Source organism: Anolis carolinensis, chromosome X (genome assembly GCF_035594765.1).
Source record: "Anolis carolinensis isolate JA03-04 chromosome X, rAnoCar3.1.pri, whole genome shotgun sequence".
Taxonomy (NCBI): domain Eukaryota; kingdom Metazoa; phylum Chordata; class Lepidosauria; order Squamata; family Dactyloidae; genus Anolis; species Anolis carolinensis.
In genome coordinates, this window is record NC_085847.1 from 915271 (window position 1) to 934067 (window position 18797).

The 18797-nt window shown below is 44.9% G+C and overlaps 1 protein-coding gene across 2 annotated transcripts in view; it reads left to right on the top strand.

Annotated features, from left to right (window-relative positions):
• b3gnt4 (UDP-GlcNAc:betaGal beta-1,3-N-acetylglucosaminyltransferase 4) overlaps window positions 1-17826 on the top strand; it is an 18630-nt gene extending 804 nt beyond the window's left edge. Inside the window, exons 1-2 of one of the 2 annotated variants that reach the window (XM_062958695.1) lie at window positions 2545-2789; window positions 15765-17826. In XM_062958695.1, the coding sequence (XP_062814765.1) occupies window positions 15792-16880 (1089 nt within the window). In that variant the 5' untranslated portion in view covers window positions 2545-2789; window positions 15765-15791 and the 3' untranslated portion in view covers window positions 16881-17826. Of the gene's footprint in view, window positions 1-2544; window positions 2790-15764 lie in introns of those variants that run through there. The other variant, XM_062958696.1, reaches the window with a different exon arrangement.
• The last annotated feature ends 971 nt before the right edge of the window (window positions 17827-18797 follow it).

Genomic DNA, 18797 nt, shown 5'->3' on the forward strand with positions numbered 1-18797 from the left:
ATGATTATATTATACAATATTATTATATTGTATGATTATTATTAGCCGCCCTGAGTCTCCTGTTGGGTGAGAAGGGCGGGGTAGAAATACTGTAATAAATAAATATATTGTATTACATTATAATATTATTATTAATATTATATGTATACACAATATATTATATTATTACCATATCATTCATTTCCAATATTTCATTTACAATATTGGTAAATGAAAGAACAATACAATATTTAAAAAATAAAAATAATTTTAACCAACATACTGTAAACGTATCAAGATTTCAGTGGGAAGTGTGGGCCTGATTCTGGCCAATGAGATAATCAAGTAGGATTGTTGTTATTGTGTGCCTTTGAGTCATTTCAGACTTTGGGTGAGCCTAAGTCTAAAACTGAGAGCGGGGGCCAGGTCAATGGCCTTGGAGGGCCGCATCCGGCCCCCGGGCCTTAGTTTGGGGACCCCTGCAGTAGAGTCTCACTTATCCAACATAAACGGGCCGGCAGAACGTTGGATAAGCGAATATGTTGGATAATAAGGAGAGATTAAGGAGAAGCCTATTAGACATCATCATCATCATAATTTAATTACTTATTAATTGCCGGCCATCCAAGATGCTCTAGGCAATTTACAAGATAAAATTATAAATTAAATTAGGTTATAATAATAATAATAATAATAATAATAATAATAATAATAATAATAAAACTTTATTTATACCCCGTCACCATCTCCCCAACGGGGACTCGGGGCAGCTTACATGGGGCCCTGCCCAGGACAATACAATATAGCAAAATATAAAAACAACATACAGTAGAGTCTCGCTTATCCAACGTAAACGGGCTGGCAGAACGTTGGATAAGCGAATATGTTGGATAATAAGGAGAGATTAAGGAAAAGCCTATTAAACATCAAATTAGGTTATGATTTTAGAAATTAAGCACCAAAACATCATGTTATAAAACAAATTTGACAGAAAAAGTAGTTCAATACACAGTAATACTATGTAGTAATTACTGTATTTACGAATTTAGCACCAAAATATCACGATGTATTGAAAACATTGACTACAAAAGTATGTTGGATAATCCAGAACGTTGGATAAGTGAGTGTTGGATAAGTGAGACTCTACTGTATCATAATACAATTAATCAATACAAAAAATACTCATGTGCAGTACAACACAAAATCAAAAAAGCAATATAACAGGTTACATCAAATTAGGTTATGATTTTACAAATTAAGCTCCAAAACTATCATGTTATACAACAAATTTGACAGAAAAAGTAGTTCAATAGGCAGTAATGCTACGTAGTAATCACTGTATTTACGAATTTAGCACCAAAATATTACGATGTATTGAAAACATTGACTACAAACATGTGTTGGATAATCCAGAACGTTGGATAAGCAAGTGTTGGATATATTGTTATTAAAGTTCCCCGTACAAAGCTCCATTTGGCAGTACCAGACAAAATGAAAAGGAGCAACAGCTCTAACACAAAAGTATCCAAGTCTGATATTTGGTTCCAATGTATCTAGGCTTCAGGGATACATAGTCAATGAAAATATCTTCCAAACAAAGTAAACAGATGGTTGGTCATGTTGCTGTATACCGGAATGAATGTACGGGGAACTTTAATAACAATATATGCTATTTGGACATACAGTAGAGTCTCGCTTATCCAACGTAAACAGGCCGGCAGAACGTTGGATAAGCGAATATGTTGGATAATAAGGAGAGATTAAGGAAAAGCCTATTAAACGTTAAATTAGGTTATGATTTTACAAATTAAGCACCAAAACATCATGTTATACAACAAATTTGACAGAAAAAGTAGTTCAATACACAGTAATGCTATGTAGTAATTACTGTATTTACAAATTTAGCACCAAAATATCACGATATATTGAAAACATGGACTCAAAAAATGCGTTGGATAATCCAGAACGTTGGATAAGCGAGTGTTGGATAAGTGAGACTCTACTGTATTTATTTTTACATAGACCACCTTGTGTTTGAACTACAACTCACACCATGCCAGGTTAACTCTGAGAAAGTCCACCAGTACTTAAAGTTTCTTATGTTGGGCAAGTTTGCTCTAGATACATCATGAGTCGGGTTGAGTGTGTCAGGTGAACTACAACTCCCACTCGGGTGAGTCAGTCCCCTCCAACCCCTCCACTAGGTTGAGTCAGTCATGGAGGTTCTGTGTGCCAAGTTTGGTCCAGATCCATCATGGGTGGAGGTCACAGTTCCCCTGGTTGTGGGTGAACTACAACTCCCAGAAAGGACGGTCAGTTCCCTAACCCTAACTCCTCCAGTAATCACATTTCAACATATCATTTGAGAGCCTCATAAAACTCTCATATTTTATTATTTGAAGAGCTGCACTCTCTTTCTCTCTTCCTCTGGATGGTCCTCTGTCGGGAGGGCTTAGATGGTGCCTTCCTTTCTTATATAGCAGAATAGGGTTGGACTAGATGACCCTTGGGAGTGAGTGAGCCAAGTGGGCGGGGCATGCGGGTTTTGGCGGCAGCAGGGGCCACGCCCACTGCTTAATCACCTCAGCGGTGGCCAGCAAGGGAAGAGAGGCGCGCAGGCGCAGTTCCGCCCCAGCCGGCCAGCCGCAGGTTTGAATGGCCATTCGGCCAAAGGCAGGGTGACTGGAAGCTGAGGCGAAGGGAGAAGGGCCATGTTCTCCTCAGCCGGGACTCCTCCTCCGTCTCCTGGCCGAGGGACCTGAGGGAAACCGCCTGCCTGCCTGCCTGCCTCTTGCCACGAAGCGCCTCAGGTGAGGAGGAGAGGCCCACCCTTAGACGCCCTCTCTGTGAGGAGAAAAATACAGGCCTCGAGGTGGAAGAGAGCCCTCGAGGCCAGGCAGCCTTGGCTTCGAAATCTGCAGAATAAGGAGAAAGGGCGGGCTTGGGTGGTGTCTCCCATCTCTAGGATGCAATGATGCACCCATCCTCTCTTTCCCTCCATCCTATCCCATCTCTCATATCTATCCTATCTGGCTGGCTGGCCCTCTGTCGGGAGGGCTTGAATTGTGTCTCCCTGCCTGGGTGGCCCTGGGGCTGCCTTCTAACTACAGGATTCCATGATACACCTATCGTCTCTCTCTCCCTGTCCTATCTTATTTCCATGCTATCTGTGGCTGGCTGGCCCTCTGTCGGGAGGGCTTGGGTGGTGCCTCCCTGCCTGGCAAAAGGGGTTCAGACTGCATGGCCCTGGGGCTTCCTTCCAACTATAGGATTCTATGGTACACCCATCATCTCTCTCTCTCTCCATCCTCTCTCTCTCTATTCTATCTTCTTTCCTTGCTGTCTATCCTATCTATGGCTGGCTGGCCCTCTGTCGGGAGGGCTCGGATTGTGTCCCCCTGCCTGGCAAAAGGGGTTCAGACTGCATGGCCCTGGGGCTTCCTTCCAACTATAGGATTCTATGGTACACCCATCATCTCTCTCTCTCTCCATCCTCTCTCTCTCTATTCTATCTTCTTTCCTTGCTGTCTATCCTATCTATGGCTGGCTGGCCCTCTGTCGGGAGGGCTCGGATTGTGTCCCCCTGCCTGGCAAAAGGGGTTCAGACTGCATGGCCCTGGGGCTTCCTTCCAACTATAGGATTCTATGGTACACCCATCATCTCTCTCTCTCTCCATCCTCTCTCTCTCTATTCTATCTTCTTTCCTTGCTGTCTATCCTATCTATGGCTGGCTGGCCCTCTGTCGGGAGGGCTCGGATTGTGTCCCCCTGCCTGGCAAAAGGGGTTCAGACTGCTTGGCCCTGGGGCTTCCTTCCAGCTATGGGATTCTGTGATACACCTATCTTCTCTCTCTCTCCATCCTATCTTATCTCCATCCTATCTATGGCTGGCTGGCCCTCTCTTGGGAGGGCTCAGATTGTGTCTCACTGCCTGGCAAAAGGGGTTCAGACTGCATGGCCCTGGGGCTCCCTTCCAACTAGAGGATCCTATCATACACCTATCATCTCTCTCTCTCTCAATCCTGTCTATGACTTGGCTGGCCCTCTGTCAGGACAGCTTGGATTGTCTCCCTGCCTGGCAGAAGGGGGTTGGACTGAATGGCCCTGGGACTCCCTTCCCACTCTGGGATTCCATAATATACCTCTCATATATCTCTCTCAATGCTCTCTCTCCATCCTATTTATAGCTAGCTGGCTCTCTGTCGGGAGGGGTTAGGTGGTGTCTCCCTGCCTAGCAGAAGGGGATTTGACTGAATGGCCCTGGGGCTCCCTTCTAATTCTAGGATCCCAATATATGCCTATCATCTTTCTCTCTCTCCAGCCTATATATCCTATCTGTGGCTGGCTGGCCCTCTGTCGGGAGGGTTTGAGTGGTGCCTCCCTGCCTGGCAGAAGGGGGTTGGACTGGATGGCCCTGGGGCTCCCTCCCCACTCTAGGATTCTATGATATACCCATCATTTCTCTCTCCATCCTCTCTCTCTCTCTCTCTCTCTCTCTCTCTCTCTCTCTCTCTCTCTGGCCTATCTTATTTCCGTGCTATCTATGGCTGGCTGGCCCTCTGTTGGGAGGGCTTGGGTGGTGTCTCCTTGCTTTGCAGAAGGGGGTTGGACTGTATGGATCTGGGGCTCTCTTCCCACTCTAGGATTCCCCCTGTCTCCATCCTCTCCTCCTCTCTCTCCATCCTATCTATGGCAGAGTGGCCCTCTGCCAGGAGGGATTGGGTGGTGTCTCCTTGCTTTGCAGAAGAAGGTTGGACTGGGTGGCCCAGGGGTTCCCTTCCAACTCTAGGATTCCATGATACATTTATCATCTCTCCATCAACCCCCCCCCCCCTCTCTCTATATATAAATATATATATATCCATCCATCCTATCTAATCTATGGCTGGATGGCCCTCTGTCAGGAGGGCTTGGGTGGTGTCCCCTTGCTTTGCAGAAGGGGGCTGGACTGGGTAGAGCTGGGGCTCCCTTCCCACTCTAGGATTCCATGATACACCCATCATCTCTCTCTCAATCCCCCTTCACTCCATCCTGTGTATCCTATCTATGTCTGGCTGGCCCTCTGTCGGGAGGGCTTTGGTGGTGCCTGGCAGAAAAGGGTTGGACTGGCTGGCCCCGGGGCTCACTTCCCACTCTATGATTGTATGATATACATATCTCTCTCTCTCAATCCTATCTTATCTCCATTCTATCTATCCTGTCTATGGCTGGCTGGCCCTCTGTCGGGAGGGCTTGGGTTAGTGCCTCACTGCCTAGCAGAAGAGGGTTGGACTGGGTGGCCCTGGGGCTCCCTTCCTAGGATTCCATTATACACCTATCATCTCTCCATCAATCATTCATATATATATACAGTAGAGTCTCACTTATCCAACACTCGCTTATCCAACGTTCTGGATTATCCAACGCATTTTTGTAGTCAATGTTTTCAATATATCGTGATATTTTGGTGCTAAATTCATAAATACAGTAATTACTACATAGCATTACTGCGTATTGAACTATTTTTACTGCCAAATTTGTTGTCTAACATGATGTTTTGGTGCTTAATTTGTAAAATCATAACCTAATTAGATGTTTAATAGGCTTTTCCTTAATGCCTCCTTATTATCCAACATATTCGCTTATCCAACATTCTGCCGGCCCGTTTATGTTGGATAAGTGAGACTCTACTGTATATATTATATCTATATCTCCATTCTATCCATCTCCATCCTATCTATGGCTGGCTGGCCCTCTGTCGGGAGGGCTTGGGTGGTGCCTCCCTGCCTGGCAGAAGGGGGTTGAACTAGATGTCCCTGGGACTCCCTTCCAGCTCTAGAATTCTATGATACGACCATCATCTCTCTCTCACTCTATCCTATCTGGAGGCTTTTAAACAGAGGCTGGATGGCCATCTGTCGGGGGTGCTTTGAATGCGATTTCCTGCTTCTTAGCAGGGGGTTGGACTGGATGGCCCATGAGGTCTCTTCCAACTCTACTATTCTATGATTCTATGATTCTATTTATGGCTGCCTGGCCCTCTGTCGGGAGGGCTTGGGTGGCATTTCCCTGCTGCTCTGGAGACTAGGACTTTTTCTGACTAGCTTGGTCTGGACTGTGGGGCTTCCCAATGAATTGCAGCATTTCATGTGGGGCTGAGCAGGGCCTGCAGGAGGAAGCAAGGCAACGTTTTTACCCAAAATTATCATTTTTACGCCCCCAGAAAGCTCAGCACCTGCCCTGTGGTCAAACCGGGGCCGATTGGGTATTTTCCACCCACTTGCACCCTCTGTTTGCACCCAATTTCTTCAGCAAATGTGCAGACTGCTGGGCAGCCCTGATGCCTTTCATGCAGTGGATGCAATGGGATGTTTATGGGGTTCGAAGTGAGTTTGAATCTGTGTTTATCAGAGCAAGAGGGAAAAGCTTCCGATCCGAAACTCTTGTGTTTGCACTAGTGCTCAGTATTTTATCTCCAGGCTTTCTCTTCTGGGCTAGCGTCCACGAACTATCAAGAGATCAAAGTGGGATATAATAACGATGGTGATAATCATCATCATCATCATCCGTTTTGCCGTCCTTCGCCCACGATTTGCACTCAAGGTGACTCCTGACAGGATGGGTTCCAAAAGGGGCTGCCAAAAAGCATCAAAGGCTATGTTTTGAAATCCCATTGAAAAACCATGATTTTGACCTTTTTTTTCTCATGTCAGGAGCAACCGGAGTTGCTTCTGGAATGAGAGAATTGGCCGTCTGCAAGGACGTTGCCCAGGGGACGCCCGGATAGTTTGATGTTTTACCATCCTTGTGGGAGGCTTCTCTCATGTCCCCGCATGGAGCTGGAGCTGATAGAGGGAGCTCATCCACGCTCTCCCCGGGTGGGATTCGAACCTGGCAGCCTTCAGGTCAGCAACCCAACCTTCAAGTCACAAGGCTTTCATCCCCTAGGCCACTGGAGGCTCCATTTTATTTTGACCCTGCAAAATAATAATAATACAATAGTCTCACTTATCCAACATTCACTTATCCAACGTTCTGGATTATCCAACGCATTTTTGTAGTCAATGTTTGCAATATATCGTGATATTTTGGTACTAAATTCGTAAATACAGTAATTACAACATAACATGACTGCGTATTGAACTACTTTTTCTGTCAAATTTATTGTAAAACATGATGTTTTGGTGCTTAATTTGTAAAATCATAACCTAATTTGATGTTTAATAGGCTTTTTCTTAATCCCTCCTTACTATCCAAGATATTTGCTTATCCAAGCTTCTGCCGGCCCGTTTAGCTTGGATAAGTGAGACTCTACTGTACTACATAGCATTACTGCGTATTGAACTACTTTTTCTGTCAAATTTGTTGTATAACATGTTTTGATCCTTAATTTGTAAAATCATAACCTAATTTGATGTTTAATGGACTTTTCCTTGATCCCACCTTATTATCCAATATATTCACTTATCCAACATTCTGCCGGCCCGTTGATGTTGGACAAGTGAGACTCTACTGCATATATAGAAAAAAATCCTAGATCATAGGTAGAAAAAGAAGCAGGGAATATTACCTAAAATACATAATCTATATATATAAAAATGTAATGTGCGTTTTCCCCATGGAGTAAACAACAAAACCACTGAAACAAATCACACCAAATTTGGCCACAAAAGAAATAGTCATTCAATCTATGTCTTTCCATTAAAAAAACCTAGAAAAATAAAGTCCAAATTACAGAGGACGAGGAAGAGCCGTTCTCCCCATGGCTGCCAGTCAGAAGGGTAGGCCCCGCAGTGAGGGGACTAATTGTAGCATTTGCACTTGCCTCCAATAGACAAGAGTTCTTTCTCTCACTCTGGAGTGGCTTCTTCCTACCTAGGAGGATCCGCCGTAGACCACCTTGAATAGCATTGAACAGCCTTACAGCTTCAAAGCCAGGCTGCTTCCTAACCACAGGGATCCTAACCACCACAGCAACGTGTGGTCGGGCACAGCTAGTATAATATAATAATACAACACAATAAAGACAAATATAATATATAATATCAAATATATATTATATTATGCACTATATATTATTAGGTTGTATTATTATATTATGTTGTATTATATGTATTATAATATAATAATACAACACAATAAGGAAAAATATAATATATAATATCAAATATATATTATATTATGCACTATATATTATTATGTTGTATTATTATATTATGCACTATATGATATTATTTTTCAAGCTTTGTAGTTGACCGTGTTGTGGGGTTGTCAAGTGAATGTCCGCCTGCAGGAATGAGAAGCGAGTGTCAGGATGGACATCCAATAAAGAGCTGTGGTTACGTTGCTACATAGCAGAGCCTGCCAAGTGAGCAATGCGCATTAGTCCTGTTGTGCGTTGTGGCACTAAGTAGGGAGTGCCCTTGCAACATGGGATGCCCATCAGAGCTTAAAGGGTCAGTGCGGACGGGAGAGCTGAATCCTGCTATCTGGACGGACCGCAAGAATACACACATTTATTAGCTGGATGCGTGCCTTTGTGCGTCACCAACCAGATGCTGGCTGTTACGCTGCCTTCAAATGGTATCGGAGGAAGAGTATGCCAGCTCTGGGTTAGCTTTTGAGCCAAGGTGTCATCAGCAGGCAAAGGTCTTTCCCTCCAGCCACAGGTATTTATTTATTTATCATGTCAGAAACGAATTTAGGCTACAGTAATAATGTACAGAAAAATCACAAAGTTAAAAACTTGACATTATACTCAATTTCCTTTGGCCACTTGGAGTGCCTCTGTTGTCGCTGTGAGAAGGTCCTCCATTGTGCATGTGGCAGGGCTCAGGCTGCATTGTAATAGGTGATCTGTGGTTTGCTCTTCTCCGCACCCACATGTTGTGGCTCCGTTTCTTAAGATTGGCTCTGCATCTTGTGGTGCCAGAGTGTAATCTGTTCAGCGCCTTCCAAGTTGCCCAGTCTCATCCTGTATCAGCCACAGATTGATGTTCCGGGTTTTAGCCTGCCACTTTTGGACTCTTGCTTGCTGAGGTGTTCCTGCGAGTATCTCTGTAGATCTTGGGAAGCCATTTCTTGATTTAAGGCATTGGTATGCTGGCTGGTATCCATACAGAGGATGGGCTGGATATGTCCTTTTATTACAGGCTGCTACTTCCTGACAGATATCAGGCGGAGCAATACTGGCTAAACAGTATAATTTCTCCAACAGTGTAGTGTTTAGACATCCTGTGATAGTGCAGCATGTCTCATTAAGAGCCACATCCGCTGTTTTAACATGGTGAGATATATTCCACACTGAGAATGTGTATTCAGCAACAGTAGCCAAGTGCAAGGGCAGATGTCTTCACTGTGTCTGGTGGTGATCCCCAGGTTGTGCCAGTCAGCTTTTGTACAATATTATTTTTGGCATCCACTTTTTGCTTGATATTCAAGCAGTGAGTCAGGGCACAGTCCAGAGTGACTCCCAGGTGTTTGGGTGTGCTGCAATGCTCCAGTGGGATTCCTTCCCAGGTCATCCTCAGAGCTTGAGATACTTGTCTGTTCTTAAGATGAAAAGCACACATCTGTATTTTAGATGGATTAGGAGTTAGCTGGTTTTCCCTGTAACAGGCAGTAAGAGCACCTAAAGCTTCTGATATCTTCCATTCAACCATTTCAAAGCTCCCTGCTTGGGCAGTGATGGCATGATCGTCAGCATAGATGAAACTCTCTGTCCCTTCTGGCAATGGCCGGTCATTTAATAATTATAATACTAATACTAATACTACTACTACTACTATTAATAATAATAATAATAATAATAATAATAATAATAATAATAATATATTTGTTTGACCAGTCATATGACCATTTCAAAGTACAACATAAATAAAAACAAGGCAAAAAGGATGGGAGGACAGGCAGCTGACCTTCTGTTTGCCGTCAAAATCTTATTTTCCTGATTCTTCTTTCAGGAAATGTGCTCTTTTCTTGATAGCTTTCAGGATAAAAAGGCTGACTCTGATTATGGTGGATCTTTCTTGTCCTCAGACGATCATTTCTGTTGGGGGACCTAAAATTAGATAGTAATGGATGTAAATAACTGTGTCAAAGTTCAGCATATGCTGGGCAGTCAATCAAAAAATGTTTGATATCTTCCACTATTTGTTCTCCCCAGACACAAAATCTCTCATTTCTTGGGATGTTACAGTAGCGACCAGTTTGCATCATAATACCGAGTTGTTCAAACCTGGCCTTGGTATATATTCTTCTTAAGGGTAACGGAACTGGAATAGTCAAATAGTGTTCTAAATGAATATTCAATGGCCAGTCATTTGTGTAAATGTTACACAACAGGTGTAACAGGTAACGCTGCCCAGATCGGCTTCCATAGATAAAACTTGCCTGATCCAGAGCCTAAATTCATCCCTATAGTGCTCTCTTTGAACAAAGTGACTCAGAGCTGTGCTGCAGATGGAGACAGGTTTATTGATTATGTTCTACAATAATACATTTTATGGCTTTTTTTTGTCTCAGCAAGTGGTGCCTCAGGAGCTTGAATGCTCTTCCTCACTAACTACAGACAATACGCAGGCTTGTGGCTCCAACATTATTATGGTTTTAAACAGATTTGCTTGACGAAGAGAGCTTTGTCAGCTTGCAATGTGATTTTCGCACCTTTTAAAAATAACAAGGATCCAAACAGTCTTGCACGGATCTGTGGCACTTTTGTAAAGGAGGATGCTTTTCCTTTGCTTCCCTTTGCGATGCCCAGCTGCCACGAGTGCGCAGTACAAAAGTAAACAGCAAAGGGATCCATGGGAATGTCAGAGGTGCAAAAGTGGCACAAAAAAGTGGTATGTTGACTCTCAAGCGCATAAGATCCCCAGGTGTGGACCTGCTGTCTTTGCCTGATCAAACGTACCTTCTCTCGCCCTGGGTACGCGTAACTTGATTCCGGTTTGCTGGGAAGGACTGGAATGAAAGCTCTAAGTCTCAGACCGAGAAACCTGAGTGGGGCCAAGTTCAGTGTTTAGAATTGCAGAAGGTGAGCAAGCCTTATTGTCACAGCAACCCCATGGAATTACTTACAGGCAGAAACTACGTCTGAAACGAAGTTTGGCGAGCACCACTGAAGATGCGTTCCCATTTCCTCTTACAAAGGAGGGAATGCCTCTTCTGCTGCCATGGATACTCTGTTGGGAGGGCTCGAATTGTGTCTCCCTGCCTGGCAGAAAGGGGTTCAGACTGCATGGCCCTGGGGCTCCTAGCTATGGGATTCTATGATACATCTATCTTCTCTCTCTCTCCATCCTATCTATGACTGGATGGCCCTCTGTTGGGAAGGGCTCGAATTGTGTCTCCTTGCCTGGCAAAAGGGGTTTGGACTGGATGGCTTTGGGGCTCTCTTCCAGCTATAGGATTCCATGATACAGCTATCATCTCTCTCTCTCTCTGTCCTATCCATCTCTTATCTATCCTATCTATGAGTGGGTGGCCCTCTGTCGGGAGGGCTCGAATTGTGTCTCCCTGCCTGGCAGAAAGGGGTTCAGACTGCATGGCCCTGGGGCTCCTAGCTATAGGATTCTATGATACACCTATCTTCTCTCTCTCTCCATCCTATCTATGACTGGGTGGCCCTCTGTTGGGAGGGCTCGAATTGTGTCTCCTTGCCTGGCAAAAGGGGTTCGGACTGCGTGGCCCTGGGGCTCCCTTCCAACTATAGGATTCTATGATACACCTATCTTCTCCCTCTCCATCCTATCTATGGCTGGCTGGCCCTCTGTCAGGAGGGCTCAAATTGTGTCTCCTGGCAGGCCCTGGGGCTGTCTTCTAACTATAGGATTCCATGATACACATATCATCTCTCTCTCTCTCTGTCCTATCTTATATCCATCCTATCTATGGCTGGCTAGCCCTCTGTCAGGAGGGCTTGAATTGTGTCTCCCTGCCTGGCAGAAAGGGGTTCGGATTGAGTGGCCCTGGGGCTAACTTCTAACTATAGGATTCCATGATACACCTATCATCTCTCTCTCTGTGTCCTATTTTCTTTCCATGCTAGCTATCCTATCTATGGCTGGCTGGCTCTCTGTCGGGAGGGCTCGGATGGTGTCTCCCTGCCTGGCAGAAGGGGGCTGGACTGGGTGGATCTGGGGCTACCTTCCCACTCTAGAATTCCCTCTCTCACTGCCCCCCCCCCCTCGTCTCCATTCTATCTATGGCAGAGTGGCCCTCTGCCAGGAGGGATTGGCTGGTGTTTCCTTGCTTTGCAGAAGAAGGTTGGACTGGATGGCCCAGGGATTCCCTTCCCACTCTAGGATTCCATGATACACCCATCATCTCTCTCTGTCAATCCTATCTTATCTCCATGCTATCTATGTCTGCCTGGCCCTCTGTCTGGAGGGCTTGGGTGGTGCCTCTCTGCCTGGCAGAAGAGGGTTGGACTGGGTGCCCCTGGGGCCCCCTTCCCAATCTAGGATTCTATGATATATATATATATATATATATATATATATATATATATATATATATCTCCTATCTTATCTCCATCCTATGTATCCTATCTATGGCTGGCTGGCCCTCTGTCTGGAGGGCTTGGGTGGTGCCTCGTAGCCTGGCAGAAAAGGGTTGGACTGGGTGGCCCTGGGGCTCCCTTCCTAGGATTCCATTTATACACCTATCATCTCTCCATCAATTATATATATATATATATATATATATATATATATATATATATATCTCCATTCTATCCATCTCTATCCTGTCTATGGCTGGCTGGCCCTCTGTCTGGAGGGCTTGGGTGGTGCCTCACAGCCTGGCAGAAAAGGGTTGGACTGGGTGGCCCTGGGGCTCCCTTCCTAGGATTCCATTATACACCTATCATCTCTCAATCAATCATTCATATATATATATATCTCCATTCTATCCATCTCTATCCTGTCTATGGCTGGCTGGCCCTCTGTCCGGAGGGCTTGGGTGGTGCCTCCCTGCCTGACAGAAAGGGGTTGAAGTAGATGTCCCTGGGACTCCCTTCCAGCTCTAGGATTCTATGATACGACCATCATCTCTCTCTCACTCTATCCTATCTATGGCTGCCTGGCCCTCTGTCGGGAGGGCTTGGGTGGCATTTCCCTGCTGCTCTGGAGACTAGGACTTTTTCTGACTAGCTTGGTCTGGACTGTGGGGCTTCCCAATGAATTGCAGCATTTCATGTGGGGCTGAGCAGGGCCTGCAGGAGGAAGCAAGGCAACGTTTTTACCCAAAATTATCATTTTTACGCCCCCAGAAAGCTCAGCACCTGCCCTGTGGTCAAACCGGGGCCGATTGGGTATTTTCCACCCACTTGCACCCTCTGTTTGCACCCAATTTCTTCAGCAAATGTGCAGACTGCTGGGCAGCCCTGATGCCTTTCATGCAGTGGATGCAATGGGATGTTTATGGGGTTCGAAGTGAGTTTGAATCTGTGTTTATCAGAGCAAGAGGGAAAAGCTTCCGATCCGAAACTCTTGTGTTTGCACTAGTGCTCAGTATTTTATCTCCAGGCTTTCTCTTCTGGGCTAGCGTCCACGAACTATCAAGAGATCAAAGTGGGATATAATAACGATGGTGATAATCATCATCATCATCATCCGTTTTGCCGTCCTTCGCCCACGATTTGCACTCAAGGTGACTCCTGACAGGATGGGTTCCAAAAGGGGCTGCCAAAAAGCATCAAAGGCTATGTGTTGAAATCCCATTGAAAAACCATGATTTTGACCCTTTTTTTTCTCGTGTCAGAGCAACCAGAGTTGCTTCTGGAGTGAGAGAATCCTTTCAAGAGATGATACAATGCATTCAAGAGATGATACAATACCTTCAAGAGATGATACAATGCCTTCAAGATTATCTCTTGAAGGCATTGTATCATCTCTTGAAGGGATTGTATCATCTCTTGAATGCATTGTATCATCTATTTAGGTGATTGTATCATCTCTGGAAGGCATTGTATCATCTCTGGAAGGCATTGTATCATCTCTGGAAGGCATTGTATCATCTCTGGAAGGCATTGTATCTCTCGAATGGATTGTATCATCTCTTGAATGGATTGTATCATCTCTTGAATGGATTGTATCATCTCTCGAAGGCATTGTATCATCTCTCGAATGGATTGTATCATCTCTCGAATGGATTGTATCATCTCTCGAATGGATTGTATCATCTCTTGAATGGATTGTATCATCTCTGGAAGGCATTGTATCATCTCTGGAAGGCATTGTATCATCTCTTGAATGGATTGTATCATCTCTCGAATGGATTGTATCATCTCTCGAATGGATTGTATCATCTCTTGGAGGCATTGTATCATCTCTTGGAGGCATTGTATCATCTCTTGGAGGCATTGTATCATCTCTTGGAGGCATTGTATCATCTCTTAATATACTTTTTTTCTCGTGTCAGGAGCAACCGGAGTTGCTTCTGGTGTGAGAGAATTGGCCGTCTGCAAGGACGTTGCCCAGGGGATGCCCGGATATTTTGATGTTTTCCCATCCTTGTGGGAGGCTTCTCTCATGTCCCCGCATGGAGCTGGAGCTGATAGAGGGAGCTCATCCGCGCTCTCCCCGGGTGGGATTTGAACCTGGCAGCCTTCAGGACAGCAACCCAACCTTCTACTCACAAGGCTTTTATCCCCTAGGCCACTGGAGGCTCACTTATCCAACATTTGCTTATCCAACATTCTGGGTTATCCAATGAAGTCTGCCTCTTAGTAGTTAGTGTTTTTATAGTCAATGTTTTCAATACATTGTGATATTTTGGTGCTACATTCGTAAATACAATACAGTAGAGTCCCACTTATCCAAGATTCTCTTATCCAAGTTTCTGGATTATCCAAGGCATTTTTGTAGTCAATGTTTTCAATATATTTTGATACTAAATTCGTAAATACAGTAATTACTACATAGCCTTACTGCGTATTGAACTACTTTTTCTGTCAAATTTGTTGTATAACATGTTTGGGTGCTTAATTTGTAAAATCATAACCTCATTTGATGTTTAATAGCCTTTTCTTTAATCCCTGCTTATTATCCAACATATTTGCTTATCCAACGTTCTGCCGGCCCGTTTATATTGGCTAAGTGAGACTCTACTGTACATATGACTTGTAAGCCGCCCTGAGTCCCCTTAGGGGTGAGAAGGGTGGGATATAAATGTCGCTAATAAATAAATACATACATACATACTAAGATGTATGGCCCGGGCTGTGGCGCAGGCTGGTGAGCAGCCAGCTGCAACAAATCACTCTGACCAAGAGGTCATGAGCTCGAGGCCAGCTCGGAGCCTGCGTTTGTCTCTGTCTTTGTTCTATGTTAAGGCATTGAATGTTTGCCTTATATGTGTAATGTGATCTGCCCCGAGTCCCCTTCGGGGTGAGAAGGGCAGAATATAAATACTGTGAATAAATAATAAATAAATATATGTAATGTGATCCGCCCTGAGTCCCCTTCAGGGTGAGAAGGGCGGAATATAAATACTGTAAATAAATAATAAATAAATAAGATGTAAAAAGCTAAAGTAGGAAGTAAAGGATTGCAAGTAAAAAAGCATCCATTCTACACAACCGATCAGAATTGAGAGTAGAAGCAGAGAGAAGAAATAGATACAGTCCAACTGCCATACAGGAGACATGGGGTAAGGGAAACCCTCAACGTATTCTAAGCTTACTAACTTGTTCCTCATTCAGGACTAGAGACTTGGGCAGTGTGGGGTTGAATCCCAACATTGTGGTTGTTGTGAAACGTGAGGACAGTCAGGCTAATGGTGCTCTGCTTTCTACCATACAGGCACTCAGTCCTTCTGCAGCCTTTGACATGCAGCCCAGGGCGAGAAGATTCTCCGTCTACATCTTGTTTGCCTCATTGCTGGCATGTCTGGTATACTTAAGGAAGGACCCCAAGTTGCCTTCAGTAACTCGGAAACCGCCTCGGCCAGATCCAAAGCGGACATTCAGAGTCCCTGAACTGGCAGAGTCTCCGAATTGCTTGCCAGACCGTACGGTTGCGAATGCCTCCGCTTCCCTTCCAGAAGTTCACCGTGTTTTTTTAACTTCCAAACACTGCCGGAACTTTTCAACTCTGCTGAAGCCCTCCGAATGCAAGGCGGAGACCTTCCTGGTCCTGGCGATCAAGTCTGCCCCGGTGAATGTAGACCGCCGAGTGACCATCAGGAACACGTGGGGGAAGGAGAGGGTCATTGGCGGCAAGCTGGTGCGGCTGGTGTTCTTACTTGGCCGCTCTCAGGTCAAGGTTCAGGCTCACTCCCTCCAGCAGCTCCTGCTCTACGAAAGCCTAGAGTTTGACGACATTCTGCAGTGGGATTTTGTGGATAACTTCTTTAACCTGACGCTAAAGGAGCTGCACTTCCTTCGGTGGCTGGTGGAGGACTGCCCGCAAACCCGCTTTGTGCTCAAAGGGGACGATGACGTCTTTGTCAACACGTACAACATCATCGAATTCCTGAAAGATTTGGACTCGGGAAAGGACCTCTTTGCCGGGGACGTCATCAGCAAAGCCCGGCCCATCAGGAACACCAAGGCCAAGTATTTCATCCCGGAGTCGATGTACCCGGCGCCCTTCTATCCCCTCTATGCTGGCGGCGGCGGCTACGTCATGTCTCAGCGGACGGCCCAACGGCTGCAGGCCACGGCCGAGGACACCGAGCTCTTCCCCATTGATGACGTCTTTGTTGGGATGTGCTTGGCCAAAATGGGCCTGACCCCAACGCACCACCCTGGCTTTAAGACCTTTGGAATCCAGAGGCCCTTTAATCCGTTTGATCCCTGTCTCTACAAAGAACTGATGATCATACACAAACTGAACCCGACGGAGCTTTGGGTCATGTGGACGCTGCTGAAAGACGACGGCCTCAGATGTGCCATGTCAGGGACCTCGAAACTATAGGGCAGATTTGGGCGCATCTGGCACAGCGTGTCGTGGACTTTGATGGGCACGGGCTTAACATTTCCGTTTGATTTCAACATGAGGGTGTTGACAGTAGGATAACTTTGCTTGCACTGATGCTTCCCTCTCTGCGTATAATTGTTTACAGACATTTTCAACAGGTTGGGGGGCTCACTTGACTTTCCAAAAGTGAATTCTTTTGGATTATTGCTTCCAGAGGTTGCAGCCAGTAAGGCCGAAAAGAACTTTCCTTGTCACGGTGTGGTGACAACACAGAACCTCCAGGTTTACTAACTGTATACTTCACAAAGAAGGAGTTTTATGCCCTGCTAGTGGACTGTTCTATAGGCCCATAATTAACTACTGGAGGAAAACAGATTGACCATTCTATCAGGTTGCTCATCTGCTTCCAGTTGTTTTGCTTACCTTGGATAGTTTTGAGACCAAGTTTTAAGAAATAAATTGGTGCAGTAGTCCTAGTTGCAACGAGGGCAGAACCTCTTCCAAGTGGAACCCCTTTAATGCCATTGAATTGAGTGAAGTTTGTGGTTACGTCACCCTGAAATGGGAGAAACTTGACACCGCTTTTGTTTGGACTCAATTCATTTTGGTCAGGAGACCGGAACATCTTGGACAACAAATATGCAATGCTCCCTACTTATCCAAAACTAGCAGGAGAGTTTCTGTAGGCCTCATAAACATGAGAGTACTACAAGTGTAGTCTTTCTCTCTGGAGAAAGGTCAGCTTCACGGCATGGTCTGAAATCTGTCTTGAGAAAGTCACTGGACTCTTCAGATAAGCATGTACGGTCATTTGTGTCTGGTAACTTGCATACTCGATGGACTATTAGACTGTTTCCGTGCTGTAATGTTTTATGTGGGAATGTAACAAGAGATAGCACACCAACCATTATCTAGTACCTATAATAAATCATGTTCAATTCTTTGTTTTGCTAATCAGGTTTTTCGCAAGGTTTCAAACACGGTCTACTAACCCTGCTTCGCTTTCTGCCCTTTGCAGCGAAACCGATGTTAAATTGCTAAAATGGCGCAACAAGTGGTGAAGCAAACATTCTGCTGGAAAGGCGGAAAAATAAATCAGTGCCATCGCTTTGTAAGTGGTCCCTTGGCTGGTGACTAATGGCAAGTATAGCTCCCAGGTGGCAAGCCTGCCTTGTGAACTGGGAAACCACTGGGGCCCCATAAAATCCAGATGATCTGCTTGGAACTGGATCATATTAGTCTACACTGCCATACAATCCAGTTCAAAGCAGATCATCTGGATTGTTTACAGCAGTGGAGAAGGAATCTGGATCTTCTCCCTTCCTTTGTTAAGGTGTCAGTGGCACAGAAGAGATGTGCGAGAAGGGAAATTGTAAATGCTCACAGTATTATTATTTTTTTTCTGGACATATTCAAAAAGCTAGCATGATGCATTAGGAAGGAACACAAGTGCCTTTTCAAAGTACTGTATGTACTCGAGTATAAGCCTAGTTTTTCAGCCCTTTTTTAAGACTGAAAAAAAACCCCACCTCGGCTTATACTCGGGTGAGGGTCCTGGTTGGCTTATATTTGGGTCAGCTTATACTCGAGAATATATGGTACATTTATTATTTTTCTCTCTTATTATTGGTATTATTACATTTATTATTTTTCTCTATTATTGTTGCAACTATTACATTTATTATTTTTCTCTATTATTGTTGCAACTATTACATTTATTTTACCCTATTTTTATTATTAATACATTTGAAGCCCCCAGATGGCGTAGTGAACTAAGTGACTTGAAGGTTGGGTTGCTGACCTGAAGGCAGCCAGGTTCGAATCCCACCCGGGGAGAGCGTGGATGAGCTCCCTTTATCAGCTCCAGCTCCATGCGGGGACATGAGAGAAGCCTCCCACAAGGATGGTAAAAAC